We start from the raw sequence: 25,881 nt of genomic DNA, 5'->3' as shown, positions 1-25,881 counted from the left end.
TTTTTAACCAAAAGAAAAACGAGGGGCAGAAGAATTCAACGGAGCTAAATCTTCGGGCCCCAGACATCGCAATTGTGAAAATCTAACACTACCTATACTAAAATACTTGCAGCAATCTGATATTTGCTATTTGTTCAATAAAAAAGATTAATTTATTTAAACGGGAATCAACGTCAACACTGGTCCACTCCCATCCCATCCCATCCTCCTAAGACAGCGAAGCGATCCCCCTGGACAAATTTCCCGGCACAAGTATAAATGGCAAGCCGCCACCGCCACCGGCAGCGCCGGCACCGGACAAAACCACACTCGTAAGCCACGGACAAGCAGCAACAGCACGACGCCGTCACACTTCGGCTCGTCATCACACCAGTAGGGGTGGGGGGAGAGGGTACAAGAAGTTGATGGCTTCTACTGCGGCCGTCCCGCCGCAGGCGCTGCTGGAGCGGAGGGTGCCGGTGGTGCCGCGGATGGCGGAAGACGGGGGCGGAGGCGGAGGCGGCGGCGTGGACAGGGGGGATGCGCGAGGGAGTGCGGGCCGGAGCGGGAGCGTGGCGGGCATCTCGCCGAGCATCCTCATCATCGCGGTCATCGTGGTGGTGATGCTGCTGGCGTCGCTGTCCATCCACTACTTCATCCGCCACCTCTGCCGCCACGTGGCGCCGGCGGGGTCATCCGCTTCGTCCGGGCAGGCGCCGCCGCTCCCGCTCGTGGTGCGCCCCGCGGCGGGGGTGTCGGCGGCGGCCGTGGCGCCCGCCGACCAGGGAGGAGGGAAGGCGGCAGCGGAAAAGGAGGCGGAGGCCGAGCGGCTTATCTCGCGGCTGCCGCTGTTCACGCTGGCGTCGTCGCTCGCCGCGGTGCCCAAGTCTTCGAGGGACTGCGCAGTCTGCCAGAGCGCGTTCCGCGACGACGACGAGCTCCGCCTCCTCCCGGCGTGCCGCCACGCCTTCCACTCCCGCTGCGTGGACCCGTGGCTGCGCGGCAACCCGTCCTGCCCGCTCTGCCGGGCCTCCATCGCGCTGCCCCACCCGCCGCTCCCCGAGCTCCTCCGCGTGGAGCTCGGCAGCGTCAGTAGCCGCCGGTCCAACCCCGACGGCGCGGCCCGCGCGTACCCGCTCCCCAGCGACCTCCCCAACTCGCAGTCGGAGTACCTCGTGGAGGACGAGCTCCAGGTCGTGCTGAAGCCCAGTCCGAGGGCCGCCGCCGGGTCCAGCGAGCCGCCGAGCCAGCAGCAGCACCAGCTCGCCTCGGTGGAACGCGGCCAGCCGTCGTCGTCCGTGGGCGTGACCCCGACGGCGTCGTTCAGGTCGGCGGAGCAGAGGTGGAGCAGCAGGTGGAGCAACCGGTGGAGCAGCCGGTGGAGCAGCGAGCGCTGGAGCAGCCGGTACGACGCCGGGACCGTGACGGCTTCCGCGACGGCGGAGTGGTGGTGGGACATGGACGGCGGCGCGGTCCCGGCGCCACAGCGGCGGCGGGAGGCGGAGGAGAGCAGCGCGTCGTTCTACCGGTTCCTGCGGTGGGTTACGGGGGCATATTAGTAAATACGCGCGGTCCAGTCCAACCCTCCAGCATGGTGAAGGTGAAAGCTGGTATCCCCCGGCGGCGGCGGCGGCGACGGCCGGCGTCGAGCGTGTCTTCCCGAAATGCCCTCCTAATCATCCTGCTGAAACGAAACAAAATGAATTGGGTAGCTCTTCTTTTCGGCATGCGAGTGTGGATTTTTTATTTTTTTAAGGGGCCGAGTGGGTGGATTTCGAGGAGACGAGATGCCGAGCAGGAGCTGTGCGGATTTCAAAACTTCTTCCGAATTGGAGAATGTCGGCGGGAAGACTGAGGAATGAAACAACATTCTGAATCGATCAAATGAAATGAAATGAACAATTTCCAGCTCGGAGAAGAAATTCCCCTCCCCCCATGCTACTGCATTTTCATTAGATTTCTGGAAGTATACTTACTTGCTACTTACTCCTTGTGTTATGAGCATCGGATATATATTGTGCATTGCAAGGTGCCAAAGTGGATTCCTGAATTGAGAAACTTTTTTTTTTTTTTGGCTCCATCTTTCTCATGAGTGATCTCGAGAGAGAGTGAGATTGGGAAAGAGAGAGGTACAAAAAATGGTACTGCAGTACAGTACAGTACAGTATAGTTGAGATGCAGGATGGATAAGGGATTTTTCTACTGCGAACAGAATGCAATGTAATACAATGCAATGCACATGGGAGGTTAGGATATGGACGGAGATTGGTGGTCCACCGGATTACGCACAAGCCAACAAAAACTACTTGTCTGGAAAAGGACTCCATTGTCTGTCCCTCCCTCTCCATTGTGAGTACTACTTGCTTGGCTGCTGCTAATAGTACTACTCTACTACTCCTACGATGATTACACATGCTCATTAGCTAGCTAGTCCTCTGCACTTTGCTATCCCAGCTTCTAGCGCTAGTACTCCACTAGTAATCTAATCAAAAGGCGATGCTTGGCTGTTGGCTCTAATTAAAAGGGCGTTGTTTCGACTGCCCTGCCTGCCCTGCTCATAAGTTGGGACCTGGGAGAGAGAGGATTGTGTCGCCTTTTTGTTGCGGAAGGCTTTGTCCTTGCTCTCAACTGATGACCTGCGTGTACTGGTACAACAGTGTTTCTGGTGCATGCATGATGCATTGGCCTCCCTGTTTCTTTATTTACCTCCCTCTAGCTTTTCTTGCAGTACCAGTAGGAAGGAGATATGTTAATATTGTGAGCTGCCGCAGTGCAGTTTTTTTTTATACACCATCTTTAACTTTATTCTCTTTATTTTGTTTTTTTTATTTCTCTTTCTGTTTATATACTCTTTATTTTTTTTCTCATCTTCAGTAGTTTTTTTTGAAGAAATTTGTGAAGTAAAATGAGAAAAAAATATTTTTATAAAGTGAATTATAAAAGAAAGATATTAAAACGTATAAGGGAACGAAAATTCCTTTATAAAGAGAACATGATTTATAAAGGAAAGTCGTTGAAGATAGTTAAGTAGTTGATGCATGGCTGGAGAGAGATAGATAAAGCGCAAGTAACTTACTGCATCATATCTCTCTCCTGCTCTATAGGATTTTTGGTTAGGTGTACAGCTTATAGATAGATGATATGGAGATGCCTAAGATTGCTTTGACTTCTTGTTTTCTCAAGGGAAGGGGCCAAGGCAGGGAAAAAAGCAAAAGGCCTGCTTCTGGACTCTGCAATTTCCTTTACCTTTTCTTTTCCCTTTAGTTTCGGATACTCATACAGTCTCTCTTTTGAACCATTTTTTTTGACACATCACACATGCTGCTGTTGAGTCCAAATGCATGTTTGCCATGGATCGATGGGCTGTGATGTGATCACCAACACTGGGTGGAACTCTGCTGCAGTGCACACTACAGGTACTTTTTACTGTTGCTGAAGTGTACTAGCTAGTACCACATGAGGAGTTAGCCAGAACTGCGGTGGTAAGAAAGTTGGAGAGATTTAATTTGCTTTTGGAGAATTTACCGCGCATGCGAGATGCCTTGATGCCGGGCAACAAGCATCAGAACCTAGCAGGTACAGTACTAGACACAGAAGACTGATCCTTTTTTCTCTTATCGGACAACGAAAAATTCAAAGTGGGAAATCCCCGCACTTGGGACTGGGACACTTGTCGCCAAACCCAGTGACTGATAAGAGATATCAACCGATGAAGACCACTTGTAATTGTGCCCAATCTTACAGTACCCTAGCACTTAGATTTTATCCTTCTTTGCTCAAATGTAGGCACCTTTATTCTGCTTAATGAAGAAATGATGTCCCTTTTTTAAAAAAAGGGTCTTTTTGACTTAGTCTTCTTTGAAGGCTTTTTGCAGTGCCGGAGTTCAAGCCCCGGCCAGCCGCCTCCTCCCAAAGAGACGTTTTGAAGAAATTATGTCCCTTGTATTCTAATTTCTTGCACACCAAAAGTAAAATAAACAGAGCACTCGTGTTTATGTAATATGGAATTTTCTTGAAAAATGTATGTAATATGTAATTTTCTAAAAAAAAATCGTAATATATATGATGTATGCATGGTTCAGTTTAGGACCTCGTGAACTCTCCAAAGAAAAAAAAAAGTTAATGAGCTTGAGGCATTATTTGTATGTTGGGAGGTACTGAGGTGTGAACGCATGCACTCTGTTGAAAGCTTTGCGCGAACCAGATGAGCATCAAGGCAAAAATAAGAAAGAAAATCCTAATCAAGTCGGGTAGCTTTCCCGGTAGCTTTCACGACCTATCCGGCCGTCTATTTCACTCATCTGATATCGATTCATTAGTTAATTTTCTCATTATCGCGTGATTTTTCAGTGCCGGTCGATCGATCGGCTGCTTTCTTTCCTCGATCGCCCACGTCTTCCTCGTCGCAACGCTGCGGTGCGTCACGCATGCCGCCCCGCCGCACACTACTCATGTTGGCGCGCGCGCCACTCACGCGTCATCGCGTACGCATCATGCATGCATGCACCTACTCAAAATCCCCGGGGAAAAGAAAACAAACAAGGAGAAGATCATAAGCTAGGCCCCCTGTCTCTCTCTATGTATACATGAGGCCGTTGTTAATTAGGCCTCGTTGGCGAGCTGATCAAAATCATATCCCTACCGGTCGATCAATATAAATCATCTTGTTAGGGCATGGCGATGGCTCATCCGATCGTAACTTCAAACCTAATTCACTTGTTTAATTCGAGGAATAGAATGAGTTAGTCCATCACTACATTATGTCCCACAATCACATAGTATGTCCCACAATCACATAGTTAGTTTAATTATGAGCGAGGATATCATCCTACCAAAGTTTTCATAGCATGATATGATGAGTTCATTGGCAGGGCATAATGAAGGCCAAGGGGGCCTTGGCAGCTTCTAATAACTTTGAAACCCCGCATTGATGTTAGTTAATAAACCATCTAATTATATAAAGATTAGTACACAATTCTTTGAATAGCCTCTTCTTAAACTCGGTGCAAGCTCTGCCACTGAATGAGTTGATCCATCAAAACCGAACACCTTATAAACTAAGCTTAACGATCTTTGAGCTTGTGACGTGCCATCTCCATTGATGGTTAGGTAAATATCTATCTTCAGATTGGTGATCTTCGTTGTAACTTCCATTGGTTGCGTGTCTAGGTAGACGAAGACTACGAGTCCACAAGTCGTCTATATATCCAATGGCGCTGCGCTGCATGTACACATGGAACGAGCTAGTATGCAAGGGAGAAATCGCAGGTAGTAGTGGTATGTTTGCTACGTACGCAATCTATCCCGGTGATGGATATGCATGTAACCTAACGCTATTAGTTTAGTAATCTCTGGTTTGATTATGAGAAGTACGTACGAAACTGATGACTACTCAGTGTCAAGTCACAGGACGGCCTATATTACTGCATCGATAATCTAGTAGCGATCTAGCCTAGCCAGAGCATGCAGTGATCTACAAACAGTATAAGGGGCCGGTCGTTCTCTCTCTGCAGTGATCTCCAAACAGTATAAGGGCCAAGTGCCGCTGTCCGACTCAGCCGGCAACCGACGCGTTCGCACCCCCAGCCATGCGTGCAGCAGTATGGACCAGGAAATACTTGCTGCCTAACCGAAAAAATGTCCAAGTATGCACCAAAAATTGGTACTTTTGTAATTTAATAGTTTTACCGGAAAGAGTACTCCCACAACCGAAAAAAATAGACTCCAATATATCTAGCCTTTGAATAGCTGTTGCTTTATTTTTCTCTCCCTCTAATCCCCGTAAACTGTTTATTGGGACCGGGATCTCAGACAAATTGAGCCTTCGGATACGAAAATATCGAATGACTCTCAGAGCGATACGTGTTGGAGGTGGAACAGTTTTTTGATACCTCTTCCGGGTACACTGTGACTCTATTTATAGTCCATACCCGGCAACCACATGTGCGGTTTACAAATCCTACCCCCTCACCTGCTATATTCCCGGAATATCCGGGGGTATTATGGTACAAATGAGTATAATTATATAATTACAGCAGTACCCCGGACGACCGAAATCGGGCCCACTGTGTCGAGGCGATTCCTGTCTCCGAAGGGCATCGAAGCCTCCTCCGCTCGGATGTCCGTCGGATAGCCTTCGTCCGAGAAGGTCGGCTTGCATCTTCGCCCGCTGCGAACGCTGCGGACTGCGGGTCCGGGCTTCGCTCATCAGCCGAAGGTCTCCTTCGACTTCGCCGGTATGAGAGATCGAAGGTGCGGGTGTGCCTACACCCTTCGACCAACTTAGCTCTACGATCTTCGCCGCTTGCAGATGAAGTCCCTGGAACAAAACCACAACAGCTAGCACACAATATTTCCAGTAGACTTCGCGGTTCCCTCCGAAGTGGGGGGGGGGGGGGAGATCATCCCCAGCACTGTTGTAGATCTCCATATACGGATTTATAGCCAATATTGCTCATACCTCTCTAGTCTCCACCGTCAACTCAATGGACGTACTCCACGGTGGTGTGTGCATGCGGCGGCACAACAACAACCTAGAGATTATTTGTTGAGATTATTTTTGTGATTAGCTAAAGATTATTTCTCTGATTATATGATTAGTTTTCTTATTTAGAGAGAAAATAAAGATACAATTCTTTTCTTTGATTAGATAGAGATTGTGTTTCCTGATTATGTGATTAGTTTTTTTGTTTAGAGCAGAAATTTCAATCATTTCTTTCCTTGATTAGGCAGAGATTATTGTTTCCCGAGCTGGACAGCCGAGCTGGACTCACGGTGAAACAGCAGCAATGTTGCAGCATGATCACCCTTTGTATATTGTATTGTACGTGTAGCAGATTTGCGTGCCTTGAATGCTAGCATACAACTACAACAGAAGCACTCATCCGTATTACCACATTAGTATCGGTTATAATAGAATTAGCACTGATGAAGTATCAATATCGTATACTGTATTATACATGTAGCAGATCTGCGCGTCTTGACCGACACTAATAAGTCTATAGGCTATAAAAGTTGTCTTTTTCTTCTCCAAGCTTCCTCAGCGCCGGCCACCCTTTTCTGTCCCTCTCTAAAGATATATTTTTTGTACTATGTCGCTTGTGTGGAAGGTTGAAAGGCCATTTAACATAGCGCAATCAAGATGCGAGGTAAATCAAAAAATTATATGCGTATTTTGAAAGCAACTTTGATGTAACAATTAATTCACAATTCGTTGTAATTTGTATCAAGATATTGTAAAAATATTAGTGCCGGTTCTAGAAAAAACATGACACTGATAATCCAACTATCATTACCAACTAAAGTTTAACACTGACACTAAGAGCCCAAATATCAGTGCCGGCTGAGTTATACAACCGACACTAATTCTAGTATCAGTGCCAGTTGTATACCACAGTAGACGCTGATACTCTATCCATATATAAGCAGGACTTAGCCACACCCTCTCCATTCCTCCCTTGCACGCATGCTAATTCCCACTGTCTCCCTGGAGCCAATGTTGCCTCCCCATCGCTGTCTCTATCCCCATCACCGTCCCCAAAAGCCTGTCTTCTCGAACCCCTAGCCCCCTCCTCTTCCCCGGAACCGACATCACCTCCCCTTCGCCGTCCCTAAAGCGTCGCCAGCCCTCTTGTCCCTACCACCTCGGAGCCCCATCCTCATCCCCATCGCTTGCACCATCGTGCAGCTCTGTCACCGCCACGCCGTGATCCACCGTGACCTCAAGCTTGAGAACTTCCTCTTCGCAAACAAGAAGGAAAACTCACCACTCAAGGCCATCAACTTCGGCCTCCCCATCTTCTTCAAGTCCAGTGAGTCACCCCAACCGAGATCATTTCCAGATTTGGGAGAACTTTCGTACTGAAATGTAGTTACTTAGCTTCAATTCGATAAAAAAATGTGGTTTACTTTATTGTGTATGCAGATGATAATTTGGTGGTTGAAGGAATAAATGATTTTTACATAGCATTAGTTCAATTGTGCCCATGTTTTGTTGAAGAATGAAAGCGAGCATTTCGATTTACAAATGCGTGTGCCCCAAGGCTGGCCTCCACATAAGTAAAATTTGCTGGTTTACATATGTCTTACTTTTTGTAGATGTCTCGTAGATCTAGCATGTATTGTGGATGCATCTGAAATAGCGGTACAAGGAAGATATTAATTAGTTTTTAGATGTCGGCAAATAAAAAATCTATCAATATTGTTGTCTCTGTCATCCAATCACCGGAGATCCACGTGGCTCAAAAAAACACGGTGACATTGGTGTTGCAAGAGATTGGTTCAAGTTGGGTATATTTTACCTGACTACAGCTATTTCAAATTAAAAGTGCTTGAGCAGAATGTGGTGAATGTGTCTTCAATGACTATCAGTTTGTCATAGTTACATGCACTTGACACGGTTGGTATCATGAATTTTAGTATATAGTATTGTTTCATATATTATTAAATTTTGTCTTCATATTCATGCTCTTTGCCTCTAGGATTTTTACTGGAACAAGATGATGCATTTGAATATTAGCTTGAGTTCACTATTACGTTATGTCATGGAGCAGCTGGTTTTCACAATAATTAGCCCAAAAGTCAAGATAGCTCATGAAGATAGGTATCAAGATTGTGTGTAGTTCGATGAAGAAGGTTTCGCTGTTTATGGAACTATGATGGATCTATCATTTTTTGCTCAAGATAGTTTGCTCGTTTATGCACTACGTTATTTGAAAGAGATATATGGAGTTGATATCATAGATATCAACTATAAAGACTATATAATTCGTCGTGCACTGTAAAATTAGAAATAAGTGTATTTGCAATGTATTTAACATATGATGTGAACTATGAAAATATTTATATATGGACTGTGATAAACTCATGATTATATATGGATACTAATGGATTCATAATTATATGTAGATATTGGTGAACTTATGATCATTTATATAGTCCTATACTTAGGACCCAGTAAGTTTTTGGCCTCCCAGCCCCAGCTGCAGTGCTGCACAGAGTAGAGTGGTACATTTGAGCTGATGCATCAATGATGCGCAGCAAAGGACCTGCCGGCCGGGTGTGCAAGAGCAGCTATATATGTCAGCGTGTCTACGTGCATGATCCATGCATCTCTGACTCTTCCCGCAGACACCGTGAATTTGCATGCATCAATGCGCACGCAACGCCTCTTAATTAGCCCCTGCGGTGCACCACGTCTTAATTACCTGCAATTACAAGTGCCTTCTGTACAAACTATATTACCAGTATACACTTGGCATTAAAATTTCATCCAAATTTTGGAGAGAAACGAAATATGTAATTTTGAAAGAAAAAAATCATTGATATGTGGGATTCAAAGAGTGGAGAACAAAAAATAACCGAAATTTTAATAATATTTTACAAATTTTGATCTTTTCATAGGTAAACGAAAAAAATTATAAAATAAAATTGAAATCCCTATATAAACCGATCAATGCAGGCAAAGAGGAAGAGAAGTGGACGGAGCGAGGCTCTGTGAGTGTGCAGAACGGTGGACTGTACGTAGATGGCGACGGCTGGGCCAGTACGGTGGTCCAGCGTAGAATATGACATGTGGGCCATCATATCGTCAGTGTGGAGCAGCTACCTTACTACATGTGGGCCCAACCCTGCACTATAGCCTGCGAGCTCATGTGCTTCCTACCTTGTTACATGTTCTAGCTAGGGCTCCACAGAACGAAATAGAATGAACTTGACAAAATGATTCAAATATAATGAACTTTGCCTCTGGTACCAGCACACCGATACCAACTACTAGATCGTAATCGACCCCATTCGAAGGTGGCGTACGTGCTGCACCCCCAGCGCTATTGCTACCTTGATCACTTCCAAAAAGGCCATGATTCCTCTTTCTCCTTCTCCTATCAAGATTCCTTTAGTATCACGTGACACATCCTCAGTCATAGGTGAACCGACAAATAGGATGAGATAGTGTAGCCGTCCTATTTTTTTAACGGTGAGACCTCCATACCGACCACTCTGTATCGTATTTTTTATCCTCGATCATACTAATTTATAGACTGAGCGGCTAACTCTGTCCTATCTATATTTTTATATTAAGTCCGCTACTGTCCCTAACCTCCATCGGCGGCCCAATGTAGCAGAAAAGGAATTGATCCGCACATATCCCTCTATCGGTGGTGTCCAGCAGCTGACCGTGGCTTGCTGTCAGCTTTGCTTCATTTCAGAGAAGGACTGCAGCTCCAATATGTATCTACCCAGTAATCCCATGATTTCACCAGCACTGCGGCGTGCTTCCTTCACATTTACTCTCTCCCTTTTTCAGTCCATAGCACCCACAGCAGCATCAGTGCATTGGTTAAAGATTCACCGCTACATTGCCATAAACAGTGCAACATCTGCCGAGGAGAATTCGCGGTCAATATGGTATCAAGTTCAGAGATCTCGAGTTCGAGTTACGATGTGCATGATTAAATAAAAAAATTGTAGCTGGCTCTTATTCTCACGTTTGAGACATATGAGTCTTTATATGATAGGTGCGAAATTAGTTAGTGCATACAACTCAATAACACCTACTGACGCTACCGATGGGAGCGAAACACCGGTTAGTCGTATCCTTTTTTTTTCCAATCTACCAGTTTCGCTGTTAAAGTAAGGGTACAATGCCGACAACAGACAAAAAAAAACATCATCCGCTGTGCTAGGTCTAGATCATGACAACACAAATTAATCATACATATAATAGAATTGAAAAGGAATAAAACTATTTGGGCTGCAATGTCTTGTCTGCAATGGTACTACACATGCAAGTATATCTGTTAGGTGCATCTTGGCCTGAGAGACCCTGTCCTCTCTGCAGTGTGCATATAAATTAGCTCTGTATCCAACATACAACTGTATTTCAAATCACCTCAATTTTAATCATAAGAGTTAGAATATATAACAAATTAACATAGACTCCAATCTAGCGGCCCTATCATGCAAATGGATATCTAATTGGTAGTTCTAGATCACTATTTATTTCATTTTTTTCTTAACTTAATTAGATAAAAGTAAATCTCAAGTTCATTTTTTAGTTTTAAGTCGATCCAATAACCCTAAAAATACAGAACTTGCATCCCTAAGTGGTGCAATTGCATAGGTTAAATATAAGGATTAAATTGGATATGAAGATATTTAAGAAACAAATAGCTAGCCATGCAATTTGTGCGGGCCAAAATGTCCAGATTCACATCCTTAGAAGCCCAAATGTGAGAGGCCCACTCCATAGACATCAGGCCCATCTCAGCAACGCACTGGCGTAATGGGCCAAACTAAAAGTACAGCCCAATCCAACCCGGCCCGGACCGGCCCAGCTATAGACAATGGGCCCAAATGGAACCGTCGAGAAGGAAGCCGAGCATATAGATAAGGGACGGGGCGCACCGCCCCCGAACGAAGCAACCCCTCTTCCTCTAGAAGCTTCCGCGCTCCCTCCCAAGCCTCCGCTCCAATGGCGCCCTCCCTCCTCGCCGCCGCCTCGCCCTTCCTCCTCCACGGCGGCGCCGCCGCCCCGACCCGCCGCGCCGCTCTGCGCGTGGCCGCGCTCAAGTACGACCCTGCCAAGGTGAGTGGTGACGGCGCTGCCGTGATGACGCGGTCTGGTTCTGAGTCTTCAAGGGTTTTTGGGTAGGGTTCTAAGGTCTGACGCTGTGGTGGTTTGTTCGTCAGGTGGCGCCGCAATCCGACCGTGTGCTCGTCCGTCTCCAGCAGATCCCTGAGGTCTCCGCGCTACGACATCGTGAACTTTTGCGTTGCCAATCTTTTGTTTATCTAGACTAGAGTGGCACCTTGCAAATTGATGGTGCTTTGCTCCCACTTTCAAGCTTCTAGTTGGATGAATTCTTATATGTGATTATTCTAGAGTAGCTTGTAGTGAACACCGCATACTATGAACTGATGAAGGAACGGAGGAACTTCGTGATTAGGGACTTTTATGCGTTGAAAATTCGAGTTTAGTAATTAGGTATTTCCCTTTTGCTGTTACCAATTACACAGTTCACAAAGTTGTTTTTGTTCAAAGTTCAATATTGAATGAAATACATGTAGTTAAATGCTAAGGTGGAAAACCAAAATTCATCTCTGGTGAACTGAAGAGTACAATTTATACCCTAAGCACAGTAGTTACTTTTGGCTTTCAAAGCAGTACCGGTCACTTGAGATTTGAATCTTCTCTGGGAAATACCTCATGGAAGTTTATCCAAGAAGTTGTAAAATTGATGCACTGAAGCTGACACACATGTTTTTATCACGAAGTAGAATTGCTGTGTCCTATTTAGTTCAGTGCCTAGATATGTTCTACAGCAGTGCAATCATCTGGTTTAGCTTTTGAGACTCCAACAGAGTTCTGCGATTCCTGTTCTTAAGTTTGACATGTTGTGAGGTGTTTGACATGTGTGGAGTTTGACATGTTCTGAGGTGGCTAGGATGGGACTTTTATTTTTCAATCAGTAGTAGATGCAGCTGTTGCATATTTGCTTTAGCTGAATTACTGCATAATGCAAGAGTCATAATCTGATGATACTAGCGAAGTTACCAGGGGAAAGTAAATAGTTTCATCTAGCTGATTGTTCCTTGAAAATTGTTTGCCTGCAGAAATCTGTTGGAGGTGTGTTGCTTCCGAAATCTGCTGTTAAATTCGAGAGATATTTGATGGGGGAGGTAAGATCTAGGGCTCTATAGTCTGTTCATGTAACTGTGAACTTTGTCAGCCTATAGTCCCTTAATTTTGCATTGTCCTTGCTAGATTTTATCGGTCGGTGCTGATGTTAGTGAAGTCGAAGCTGGAAAGAAGGTGAGCAGCACTTTTTTCACAGAACTTTTCCCTATGGTGTTCTTGTCGTCTATCATCTTTCTATTGTACTGCTTCTTTCGGATGAAGAAAATCGAACTTTGGATCTTTCAAGCTGCAAATACATGGATGTATGATAATTTTGTTCAGGAGATAAATGAATGATAAGTTCGAAGGTGCTTACTTTGACGGTTTGACCTGTAGCTGCAAACTCAATTTATAGTGCACTAGTGGCTCACTTCATGTGTAGAAATGCAATCTGCTGTTTAGATGCTGGCCTTCTAGCGAGATACTTCATTTGCTTTTTATAGAGGTCAAAAGTGAAAAGGGATCATTGCTGTGGCTCTCACAAAATGATACATTTGCGGCAACCTGCAAGCTGCAATCCGAGTGCAATCTGCTTGGATGAGACACCTGATCTGTTGTTTCATCTATGTAGTTTTACCCAAGTAAAATGTCTAGTGAGCAGGACTCTCTAACTTGGTTGTTCTTGTGATTGTTGCAGGTTCTCTTCTCAGACATAAATGCTTACGAGGTAAATAGATTGTCTTCCTAACTGAAAATATTATGTAGGCTTGTCCTTAGTCCGGCCCATTCTGATTCCAGTATATGTGACTTCTTACTGTATTGCGTACCTGCAGGTGGACCTGGGTACTGATGAGAAACACTGCTTCTGCCGGGAGTCTGATCTGCTGGCCGTTGTTGAGTAACTTCGACTCTGAAATTTCAGTATCGTGTGCCTATGCTCCGATGTCTTGTCCAATGGCACGAGCTTGAGCTAGTCACAACTTTGTTGTCCATTTGATGCCCATGAATTCAACAATCTGATGAGTGTTAGTCACCGATGAATTTTGATCGCCACAAACTGGGATTATGTACATCTTACATTTTGTTTGTGTTGGGGATCGAATGAATCATATAAAAACTTGACCGTCCTGCATCGCTCATCTGGAGCTTGGCAGTTCGGCCATTCGTGAACCAACAGTTTGTGTTAGTCACCGATGAATTTTGATCGCCACAAACTGGGATTATGTCCATCTTACATTTTATTTGTGTTGGGAATCGAATCATATAAAAAACTTGACCATCCTGCATCGCTCATCTGGAGCTTGGCGGTTCGGCCATTCGTGAACCAACAGTTTGTGTATTTGTGCCAGCGAATTTGACCTCCTGGTCTCTCTGATGGAGTACTATCATGCGAGTTGGATTGGTGGAACATTATACTAAGAGCGTATATTATACAACGTTTCTTACTGTCTTGTAGACATGTACAGAATAAGTGAAGAAAAAACACTGCGCTTGGATACCTGAATGCTATGAGAAAAAAGTGAAGGATAAGCAATGACTCGCACATCAGTGATTAGTGTATGCCACCGAGAGGAAAATGGATGGTGGGTGATTCCTTCCATGGTGACTAATAGCTCGATCATACACATGGTTCATCCTTCCATCGTGAATGTTATTACAACAAAAAAGCGGTAGAAAACAAACGATATGTATCGAACATGTGATCAAAATTAGCTACTTTTGATGAAACCAAATGGGAAGAAAAAGAGCAGCATCAGACGCTGGAACCATGTCGGAAATTAAACAAAAACGACGATGAAGATGGAATGGTGAACCAATCGATGAGCTGAACTTGCTGCAGACCTTGGATCAGTTGAACTTGCTGCAGACCTTGCGGATCTCACCCTGCGCACCGGTGAGCACGTTGACCTCGCTGAGCTTGACGAGCACCTGCGCGAACAGCGAACGGAAGAGGCCTTCGTTGTTGGCGAGCTGGTCGACGATCCAGCGCGTGGAGCCGTCGCGGTAGAGGTTCTGGTCGACGAGGAGCACGCCGCGGCCGCGCTTCAGGTTCTTGTAGTAATTGTTGTCCACACGCAGCGCGCTCCACTGGTCGTCCAGGAACACGGCGTTGCCGTCCGACGACGACACGTTGGGGCACACCCATTTCTTGTACACGGATGCGAGGGTCGGGTCCATGCCGGGGTCTGTCGCGCCGGCCTTGCCGCCGTACCTGTACAGCCGGCTGCTCTTGATCGCGCTGCAGTGCGTGGCGCCCACCGTGTGCGCGCCCAGGAGCAGCACCGTGTCGAACGCGCTCAGGCCCAGCTTGGCGTAGTACGCGACCGCCTGCGCCGCCGTGTAGTCCGCCGCAGGGAGCTTCACGTCGGAGGCCCGAGACTGCCGGCGGTCCCTCCGCCCCGTGCGCACCGCGTACGCCGGCCCGCCGGCCAGCGCGACCGCGTCCCTGGTGGCGAGGATCTGGATGTCGGAGCAGGACACGACGCCGGGGCACCTCCGCTCCAGCTCCGCCTTGACGGCCGCAATGAGGTCGTAGCCCTTCACGCTCAGGTTCGGCGGCGCCGTCTTCTCCGTGCCGGGGCCGTCGATCAGCAGACCGCCGTCGCAGCCCTGCAATTAACCTTGCCACGTCAACCCATCCGTGTATGCATGGCACGTCCGAACGGTGCAACGCACACCTGCAGAGACTAGTTAGCTAGTACGTACATTGACGGCGCACTCGTGGAACTGCATGCGCAGGAGGTAGGCGACGATGGGGCTCTCGCGCGCGAAGCGGGCCTTCACGATGCCCTGCACCACCGCCTCCACGTCGCTGCCGTTGCACTTGCCCTTGTAGAACCCATACTGCAGCTGCGCGTGGCCGCCGCCGGCGAGAGCCAACACCGCGAGCGCCACCACCAGCGCCGCCGCACCCGTGCGCACTGCTGACGCCATCGATCCTGGACTTGCTATACTACTCTATTTAGCTCTTGAAGTCTCAGATCTGCAGGGCGGTGCGAAGCATGGCACCATGCCTAGCCTATTTATAGGTGATCACTGGGGGAGATGACATAGAAGGAATTATGCGAGCTTAGTTGTTTAGCCTTTGCATGGTCATGGCGATCACGTATATACTCGCCTAGTCTCGATAAGAAGGACTATGCTGTGCTAGCTGTGGATGAAAGAATTAAGAAACATTATGTTCGTCTTGGCATTCTGTTGAATTGACCTGGCAAGAATTCGATCAGGGTTTTAATTTGGGCGCCTCAGTGTCAGTTGACCAAGTATATATGTGCTAGATATCGATCTGTCCTGCATTAGTGGGTTTGCACTCACCCAAACACGAACATGATACGAGATATGTATCGTTGTTTAGTAATGACTCTTCGGAGCTGTATTTCGAAATATTTTCTTCATGTTTTAATTATCTTGATCCAACATTTTTCTTCAGAGCCGAGTGCATATAGGAGGGATGGAAAAAGATGCCACTAACATTTAGCAGAGTTCATCAACCCAACGAAATTCGGATAGATTCAACTTCAATCTTGCCAAGTCTTCTCCTCGGCTCTTAACACTTCTTCTGTTGTCGTCACAATTGACGACATAGGTCAACTTACCAGGAAAAACTTTCCACCTAGAAAAGCTAAAGTGACAATTGTTCTTTGTATTTTGGACCTTGATTATGCACTCAGGGTTGATTCTCCCATCGCTTCCGCTATTGGCAAGGAGAATTATGATGAATTAAAGAAAAATTATGATGTATTTTTTGAGAAGTGAGAGCGGTCCAACCGCATGTCACTTATGATAATAAGAAACTAAATCTCATATGTTATAAGGGGAGCAATCCCTAGCTCAGAGAGAACTAAGACGTACTTGACATCCGTGGAGGAACAATTTAAAGGTACCTCCAAGGTTTATGTCAGTACACTTATTCAGAAACTCCTCAATACTAAATATAATGGGTTCGGCAGCATAAGAGAATATATTATGATGATGAGTGATATGGCTACCAAACTTAAGCGTATGGACATGTAAATTTCTGATGGTTTTCTTGTCCACTTCATTATGGCCTCTCTCCCTCGTGAGTTTTCTCCCTACAAGATCAACTACAATACTCAGAAGGAGAAATGGACTATAAACGACTTGATCATGATGTGTGTCCAAGAGGGAGAGACTGATGGCTAAAAATAAAGATTCTGTTAATCAAGTAAGCAGCCCTAGGAACAAGCGGATTATAAATCTAAGAAGAAGTTATTTTTCGTCGCTAAGCATGAGAAAGCAGCGCAGATGGCACCCTAGGCATCTGCTCCTTCTGCCCTTGACATTGAAGAAAATGAGGATGATGATTGCCACTTCTGCAACAAGAAAAGACATTACCAGAAAGTTTGTCCCAATTTCTTGAAGTGGCTTGCAAAAAGAGTAATAATATAATAGCGTTTATTAATAAATCTCCTTATGATAGTTTCTTCCTTATTTTATTGGCTTAGATGCTATTGTGCATGTTGCCAACTCATTACATGCATTTCATACTATGAGTACCATAAAAGAGGGGCGAGGGCAAAGTCTTAGAGTTGCCAACAGAAGAAAGATGAAGTTAAAGCCGTTATATCACTTCCATTAGTATTAGATAGCGACTTCATTCTTCAACTTAAACATGTTTTCATATTCCTTCCATCATGAGAAATCTTTCTTTAGTTTTTCCATTGGACGGTTATGGTTATTAATGTAATTTCAGACACAATATTTATATCATTAACTTCAAATTAAGAAATTATTAGTCTTGCTTCCTCTGAATGAGTTCTTGATATCTTTGAATGTTTGTGATGTGAATAACATGACTTATTCGAAACTGTGGTATTGTCTTTTTAGCCATGTTTCGAGGGGAAGAATAGAACGTCTCATTAAGGAAGAAATTCTTCACCCTTTAGACTCCTCTGACTTCGACCATTGCATAGATAAAGGGCAGCTGCTGAAGTTTCTGAAATTCCTAATGAAGCAACTAACGATGAGCCTCAGCATTCCCAGAAGATCCCAACTCATATAAAGAACGTTCGCTTGAGTGACTTAATACCATGAAGGATCAATTAAAGTTTATGAGCGATAATGATGAATGAGACTTAGTAGAAACTGCCGACAAAGCCAAAATAGTAGGTTCTAAATTGGTCTACAAAATAAAGCGTGACTCTAAGAGAAAATATCGAAAGGCTCGAATCAACGTTCAAAGAGAATTGATTGATAATAATAAAGTTTGTTTTGGTTCAAATAATAAGGAAATTGACAACTGCATTTAAGTAAAGTTTATAAGGGAGAAAATTCACCATCTTAATCATAAGAACAATTTCAGTGAAATTTATTACGTCCTTTATAATGATATTCACCGAGATAGTTCCAAAGACATATAAAGACAATACTAAAAAATTGACATGATGCATACATGCTCTGCCTCGCTTGCTCCTATTGTTAAGGGCAATAAGTTTGGGACACTTTAATATGCGATGTCCAAGAAACCATTATGAAGCTAACCAGACGAAGTTGGTTTCTTATGCTTCAGCTATTCGAAGCATTATGTACGCGTCCTTATTTAATTTTCGTAACCGGGATACTTGGTAGTTATCAGTCAAATCCAGGACTGGACCATTGGAAAGTCGTTGAGAAAATCATTTACTATTCACAAGACACTAAGTACTACATGCTCATGTGTTAATTGTTTGTGAAGTATGTGTATACTAAGAAAACCACGACATGTTTTATCATTAGCCTTGTCAGAAGAGTTATCTTGTGGAAAAGCTCCAAACAGATACTTACGGTATCGTAACCGAAGCAAACTGAGTTTGTAGGATGTTATGAGGCTACCGGGTAGGCTGTATGGCTAAAGAACTTTATACCCAGATTAAGAGTGGAAAACAACATTTTAAAACCACTTACACAATTTTTCTAAGTCATGTGGTATTGCCAAACATTTCGTCATTAAATATTATGTTGTGAAAGATATAATTCAAAATCAAACCATTAGTGTTAAGCATATTAATATTGAATTAATGCTTGCGGTGATGCTCACTAAAGGCTTATCACCCAATTTTTTTTTTTATTATGTTGCCGGTATTGGGTTATTGAAAAGACTATGATTCTGGATAAGAGGACCATAAAGCAAACCAACTTCCATTAAGTATAACGAATTTCTATTTCGAGATAAAGTGATATACTATAAGTATTTAGGTTTTAATGATATTTCATTAGCCAGCGTAATACTATATCTTGGTATGCTATTTCATTGAGAGTGAGTTTATGATGTTAACCTTATAATCAAAGGGGGGAATGTTGGAATTGATCTCGGATCCAAATGTGCACCCTAACAGAACCGAGAAAATAGGGGAGCCCTACTTCCCCACGCACCCTGATCGTGGGTGCAACTAACCTCAGCTTGGTTATGGTCTCATGCCGTGCAACACTATATAATATGAAAGGGAGTCTGACTTTGTAGATGGGTTTTTGAGTAACGTGAGATCCATCCACCTCTCTAAACCCTAACCGATCCTTAAGGGCGTCATCAACAGGGTGAAGACCGCCACCTTTGCAGCACCCACGCTGGCCACATCTTCACCAAGCCCTGCATCACGCCAGCAATCAACTACATCAAGCCGGTGACTTCTCTCAGGCCGGCGTCCACTGCATCGCCTACGTGTACATCACGTTGTTGATTTGCTCCGAGCCAACATCAAGGACCAATGGCATCACCGAACTTAGGTTTGATCTCATGCTTCTGCACTAATGTTTTATTGGTGTTCAATTACTGGAGCTAGTGTTCTTGATGATTGGATTAAAGATTAAGACCTAAATGGTGGATAAAGCGATTCTTTGAAAAAAAGTGATTATGTGGCTGAAAGTGATTCTCTGTGGTAAATTCTATAGAGGAAGTGATTCTATGGTAAAAATGAATCGGGGAAAGCTAGTTTTTTCAGATCCCAATATATAATTCATTTAAGCAATCACTCCTATAGAATAACTCCGAGAGTTAAAAACTGCAAAACCATCATTTGGCAGAGCTCCCGCTGATTTTATTCTGAGATCTAGTTTGCAAGCTCTACCAAACAGACCCTTATTTATGACTGAGGGAGTAAATTCCTAAGCACAAGAAAATGGAAAGAACGAGCAGTTTTTATAACATTTTTATATAACGGTTGCTCTTTAACGTGTTTGCTTGCATTAGCAGGGAAGTTAAGCGCATACACCTTCAAGCAAGAAAGCAGAACGCGTATTAGCTATACTTTATTTTTTAAGATAAAGAAAGTACAATTTCTGATGTCTATAACAACATGACTTTAAGGATGTATATTAACTATACTATGAACTTTGTTTTGTTGATACAGTTGACTTTATTACTCGATTGGCCTGTCAACCAACTGAGCGAAAATATATAGATAGTGTTTCTTCGCGATCCGAAAGGTCACACCACAACCGTGTACTAGAGCTAGGTAGAGGATTAAAAATAAAGGAAAGGTCCACTAATTGTTGTAGGGTTCAGCCCAACAATGGTTTTGAGTGAGTCAAGCTGGATAACTAAGCACAAGTGGTTATCATAGTTATGCATCTACACAAGTGTTGGACACTATTTGAAAAGAAATAGGGTTCCCTAAAATAGTAGTTTTTCTACGGGGTTTTGGGTTGACCTGCCCTAAATTCTTTTGATATTACTTTCTTCTTGCAGGGGATCTCAATTTGAGTGTAATCTTGTTTCGCGCCCTTCAGCGGAAAAAAAAGTACCCCACGGTTGAACGGGCTTAGAGCTCTTTACATGGGCCGGGATCAGGCCTATGGTCGGCCATCCACATGGATGGATTCATGTGCCCACCCAAAACAGGTCTAACAGGAGATGGGCCGTTACTTGTCGAGTCATGTAAAAGCAAAAAAGAGAGAGTGGCAATTACTCCCACTGAGAGGTAAGGTTAGCATAATCACTGATACTGGGCCAGCGTAGCAAAAAAAAATTGCCGAGCGGCAAATCTGAAGGCTTGACAACCCGTGCATGTACGTATGCAGTACAACATATCTTACTGTCTTGTACACATGCATGTACAAAAGCAAAGGAAACATGGAATTTTTAGACTTTGACCTTATTCAAAAACTTTTTCTACGTATGATCAACTAGGACGGGAGGCGCGCTATTTCATGATTGAAAAATGTGAGGAACCAATGAGTTGTCAGCTGGTTGTGCACTTATGTGTTCTTGCTAAAGATGTTTAAATAGATCATGTCTATTAGACTGATCCGAAACACGATATTGTAAGTACAGCTAAGTATGGTATGATCTTAGTCTAGGCGGGTTGGACTGGCATGACATGAGACCCTGAGTCGTGCCTGAGCCAAGCGCACGGCACAACAGGTTGGCATGGCATAGCTCAGATGTTTTGGGCTGGCACAGGCACGGTCCAGCCCGGGCCGGCACGAGCACGGCACGTGGCGATCTAGGCGGCACGGTCGGCCCGGCCCGACACGGCACACTTGGGTTGGCGGTAGCCGTTGCGCGTGGGCCCGACACGCGGGTTTAACGAGCCTAGAACGGCCTATTTAACATGTTAACCTGGTATTTTTGAATTTTGTAGCCATTTTGTGACCGTTTGAGTTTCAAAATATTTCGAAAAAAATTACAACAATCACTATTTTTACCTATAAATAGATGATCAACCCGCCCTTCCATTGCACACCAAGAACACCATTTGCTCTCTTGTTTCCTACTCTCATTCTTGTCTCAAAGTTCTTAAAAATTAGTGATAATTTGATAAAATTAGTTTGAATTGTTGCCAAAAAACCGAGCAATTTTAAAACCGTCATCTTGTTATCTTGACGTTGAAGAAATCTTAGTGATTTTTTTTTCATAGTTGTTCATTGTTGCTTTATTATTAGTTTTATTATTTGATTATTTCTAACTCTAAATATTTGCATTTTTTAAGCCTCATTCGACGTTGATCATGGATGCCGGTGATCATGATCATAATACATCTATCGATCATGATTTTGTTTCTCCATGGACTCACAGTGTATTACGATCCCTTTGATACCAGTGCTGCAAGTGATGATAGACCCGACGATAAACCTATGGTTGGTTCACATGCAAGTGATGCAGTAACATCTTCATCGTCAGGCTCTACAAGTGCACACGTATCAGCAAGCACCGGCTCTAAAAGATCAAGAGTCGGTACTTCCGAAGTTTGGTAAGAGTTTGAAAGATTCTACAGAGAGGAAGATGGGGTAAGTGTCACGTATGCTAGGTGTTATATTTGCAAATATGAATTCTCTGCAAAACCCTTAGGTGGAATAGGACATTTGAAGAGGCACGCCACAACTTGCAAGCGAAAGAGTAAAACAATCATGAAGCAGATGGTTATGTAGTACAACCCCGACGACTTTGTTCGTTATTAAGAGTATGATTGCCAATGCTCGAAAAGAGTATGCCGCTTCATTACAAGAGTAGATCTATCAATCAATATCGGTGAGTCTCCTGCATTTGAAGATTACATTAAGCAAGCTCATAATCCTAAGTTTACGTATATTTCTAGACAGACAATTAGTAGAGATATGGTAAAATACTAGAATACGTGTCGTAGCAAGCTTAAAATAATATTACAAACATGTATATTTTCAGTTGCTTTGACCTCAGATATATGGGCAGGTCAGGCTAGAGAGAATTATCTTAATGTTGTTGCTCATTTTGTTAATAATAATTAGAAATTAGAGAAGAGAATAATATGTTTTAGGTTGATTGACAACGCGTATATAGGTGAAAATATTGCTGAAAAATATCTCAAGTAGTTGAAGACTTTGGTCTCACAAATAAAATATTTTTTATCACTTTAGATAATACCGGTGCAAACTCTAGAGTCATGGATATTTTTACTCCGTTGTTTAGTACATATGCTGATCTTTCTTATTACATCAGCGATATACTTGTCATATTATCAATGTCGGTGTATCAGGAACCGGGGGTCCCTGAGTCCCGAGACTAGGCCGGCCGTCCGCCACGTGTCACCATCCCGCGAGGTCCCTCCTGCAGGATGAGGAAAATCTAAGTTCCGAGAGAAGGTGCTCGGGGCCACAGCCTCTGGTCCCCGAGCACCCTAGTTCCCCGATGACCCGCAAAGTCCAAGTACCGGGAAGAAAGTGCTCGGGGAGGTGCCCGCTACCCCCGAGTACCATAGTCCCCCGATGGGCCGAACAGCCAAGTGCTCGGGAGAGAGTGCTCGGGGCTGCACGTGGCAGTCCCTGAGCACTCAGTTCCCCAAAGGATCTACACAAGTGCTCGGGAGAGAGTGCTCGGGGCTGCACGTGGCAGCCCCTGAGCACTCGGTTCCCCGAAGGATCTACACAAGTGCTCGGGAGAGAGTGCTCGGGGCTGCACGTGGCAGCCCCCGAGCACTTGGTTCCCCGAAGGTTCTACAAAAGTGCTCGGGAGAGAGTGCTCGGGGCTGCACGTGGCAGCCCCCGAGCACTCGTTTCTCCGAAGGTTCGCGCAAGATCACCCGACGCCCCGACGACCCAGAAGGACCCGTCGGCGAGGTGTCAACCAGTCAAAGGTCCGAGGCCGCATTTAATGGGCATGCGCGGCCTGACATCCTGACATTCCCAACTGCCCACGCCGCAGTGTCAGTCCCTGCCATGCTTTGGCAGGGGGGCGTGGGTCCATTAATTGCACGGGTCCCGTCCCGTATCATCCGGGGTATCTCGGGATAACGTTGCTAGGATCAAAGCGTTCCGCCTGTCACCCTGCCCTGGCAGAAGAACAAGACAGGATGGGCACGCCGGGTGCCTCTGTGGCCGCCCGGTGGGCCCTCTCAACGGCGCCAAGACGTCCACAGTGACGGGTGGTCGGATGCGCGCCGCGTTTTTCCACTGCCCCTGTCACTTCGCCCAGGGGGAATGATGACGCCTTTCTCAGTCGTGGCGTCTTGGAACTTGGGCTCCCCTCTTTCCCATTTGGGGTAAGTCGTGGTCGGTGAGTGTATAAAAGGAAGGGATGGATAAAACAGGAAGAGAGACCGCCTGAGTAGATCGATCCTTGAGAAAGACGAAAGCAAACAAGATCAGCAAGATCAGAGAGACACACGAGAAAGCATCTGAAGAACACCGCAAGCAAGCTCGAGTAGAGCTAGAGCAAGGGAGCCTCAAGCTCTCTGTTAGACGATACACCCTTGTAACCAGATATATCCTTGAAGGATTCCCTTCAAGGAAGGATATTGCATCCACACAGGAGTAGGGTATTACGCCCCCGTGCGGCCCGAACCTGTCTAAACTCCGGTGCATTTACTTCTCTTTGCACTAGGTCGATCATCCCCCACCACCGGTCGTTGCATTTATTTCCACTTCCATTTATTTCCCCGACGAACTCGTTCAGGATCATCCCCCCGGCCGAATCTCTAAAAAGGGGTCTCTCGGGATCCCTGCGACAGGAGTTCATCCTCCGACAGCTGGCGCGCCAGGTCGGGGGGAATATCCCTGAATTTGTTCGTTTGCTTTCTTCCACAGGAAAAGATGGCCGGTGGGCACCGTCTCCAGCATTTCGGCTCCACTTCCAGGGACGGAGTGCTGCCCGACGCACAGGAGGCCCCAGTCGCTACTGCGTTCCAGCAGCAGCCACTATCCACACGCGCGGTTTTTCCCTCCCAAGGGGACCAAGGCGCTGGGCCCAGCAGGGCCGCCGCCGCCGCCGCTGATGCACCCTCTGACCCCCAGCAGGAGGTCGAGACCTCAGCAGCCAGGTCCGCCTCTGGACAGCGCCGGGTGCCACTTCGGCGCAGACTCGCCTTTAGCGAGACCAGCCCGGGGAGCGCGCTGCTTGCAGCGCATGCTTTCCTCAAGCACCCGCCCGTCCAGGCCACGCCGAACACTCCGGAAGGCCGGTGGATCCAAGATGTCGTCGCCTTGGTCGGCACTGCTCGCCGCCAGGTGCTGGCCGGGAGTCCTCGCACCACCACCCGGCGTGGTGCCGCCAGAACTGGCTCCTCAACGGGCAACGTCCGCACGGGCCGGGGGGCCTCCAGGCGGAGTGCCGCCCCCCTGGCCGTGTCCGAAGCCTGGGACCTCCGCTTGCGTCTTAACGAGCGGAGGGGCCACGAGCGGAGGCGCCACCGGGGAGACTCCGTTCTTCCTCGTCCGAGCGCTCGAGCAGTCCGGAGCTCAGGCCCCGGAGCGGGATGTCGGTGCTCGGTCTGGTCTATCATACCCGGGCGCCACCGAACCATAGGACCTCTGGGTTATGCCTCTGTCCGCTCTCGTCCGCCGGTTTGGGTATTCAAGAGGTCTCGGGTCGAAAACGAGAGCAGTCTATAACAAGTACCGCACTGACAGAGCGCACCAGGCAAAGAAATTCCCTATTCTCTCTTAAGTCACAGGCCGACAATCAAGAGCAGCTCGACCGCGAGGGCTTCGATGCCCCGGTCGCTGGTCGGCCCCAAGGGTCCTCGGGTGGTCCTACCACTTAGGCATGAGTGGTCGAGATCACCCGACCCCGGGATCCTCATGTGCCCCTGGACGCTCGGGCACTCCGGCTGAAGGAACCAAGTTCCCGGGCACCCCGAGCTCGGAAGCACACACCCCTCCTGGATCGGTTGGCCGGAAGGCCGACAGCTGTCCGGTGAGTGGTTAAATTCAGACAAATTTGCATTCAATAATTTTATGTTCCCGAGTCATCCTCGGGGGCCCTCGCATTTTAATCTGCTCGGCGAGATGATCTCCTCGCGCACAAAACCCTACCGTGTGTCTACTTTTTCCTGGAACGACAGAGCGGTTTGTAAAAAGGTGTACCGCACGTACGGTAATGTCCGACCGAAGCCCTTCGTGGTCGTCGTGGTGTTCGGTCTGCTTTTAAGGACCCCAAGCACTACCGAGTCCTTGGGTGCCCTGGGTAATCCTATCGATCGAGCTGCTCGAGTAGTCTGGAGCCCAGGCCTCAGGGGCGGGCTGTCAGTGCTCGGACCGGTCCATCTTAAGCCCGGGCACCACCGCACCACGGGGACTCTTGGTCACATTTCTGCCCGCACGCGTCTCCCGTCTACTGACTGAGTGGTCGCGAGGTGAAAAAGTGTTCACCGGTCACGGCGTGTTCCGTGCTGGATCGATCCATCTCCCGAGCAAGGAAGTTCGTGTCTTTGTCTTTCAACTTAGACGATGCGGACTCGCGAGGGCTCGAGGGCTGAACGCGCCAGGAACAACTATCGGGACAACTTCGTGCTCGGGGATGGAAAGGTCGGGAACGGTCCGACTGAGTACTCCCCGGGACTTCAAGGCAAAACATCGGAAGGAACACTAAGTAC

At 46.3% G+C, this 25,881-nt stretch overlaps 3 protein-coding genes across 3 annotated transcripts; 2 read left to right on the top strand and 1 right to left on the bottom strand.

The window, feature by feature from the left end:
* The first annotated feature begins 165 nt into the window (after positions 1 to 165).
* Positions 166 to 1,952, top strand: LOC133907882 (E3 ubiquitin-protein ligase ATL31-like). Its single transcript, XM_062349983.1, has one exon. It carries the CDS (start codon positions 405 to 407, stop codon positions 1,536 to 1,538), a length of 1,134 nt encoding a protein of 377 aa, XP_062205967.1. The 5' UTR covers positions 166 to 404; the 3' UTR covers positions 1,539 to 1,952.
* Positions 1,953 to 11,387: 9,435 nt separating this feature from the next.
* Positions 11,388 to 13,768, top strand: LOC133907831 (10 kDa chaperonin 1, chloroplastic-like). Its single transcript, XM_062349925.1, has 6 exons — positions 11,388 to 11,566; positions 11,671 to 11,721; positions 12,595 to 12,660; positions 12,746 to 12,793; positions 13,296 to 13,325; positions 13,432 to 13,768. The coding sequence occupies exons 1-6, from the start codon at positions 11,453 to 11,455 to the stop codon at positions 13,498 to 13,500; spliced, it is 378 nt and encodes a 125-aa protein (XP_062205909.1). The 5' UTR covers positions 11,388 to 11,452; the 3' UTR covers positions 13,501 to 13,768.
* Positions 13,769 to 14,185: 417 nt separating this feature from the next.
* On the bottom strand, positions 14,186 to 15,632 carry LOC133907829 (peroxidase 57-like). Its single transcript, XM_062349924.1, has 2 exons — positions 15,305 to 15,632; positions 14,186 to 15,208 (listed from the first exon to the last, which is right to left on the bottom strand). The coding sequence occupies exons 1-2, from the start codon at positions 15,530 to 15,532 to the stop codon at positions 14,447 to 14,449; spliced, it is 990 nt and encodes a 329-aa protein (XP_062205908.1). The 5' UTR covers positions 15,533 to 15,632; the 3' UTR covers positions 14,186 to 14,446.
* Between the last annotated feature and the right edge of the window lie 10,249 nt (positions 15,633 to 25,881).

Source organism: Phragmites australis, chromosome 24 (assembly GCF_958298935.1).
Source record: "Phragmites australis chromosome 24, lpPhrAust1.1, whole genome shotgun sequence".
NCBI lineage: Eukaryota > Viridiplantae > Streptophyta > Magnoliopsida > Poales > Poaceae > Phragmites > Phragmites australis.
The sequence above is the reverse complement of the archived record's forward strand: the minus strand, read 5'-3'. Positions and strand labels throughout refer to the sequence as shown.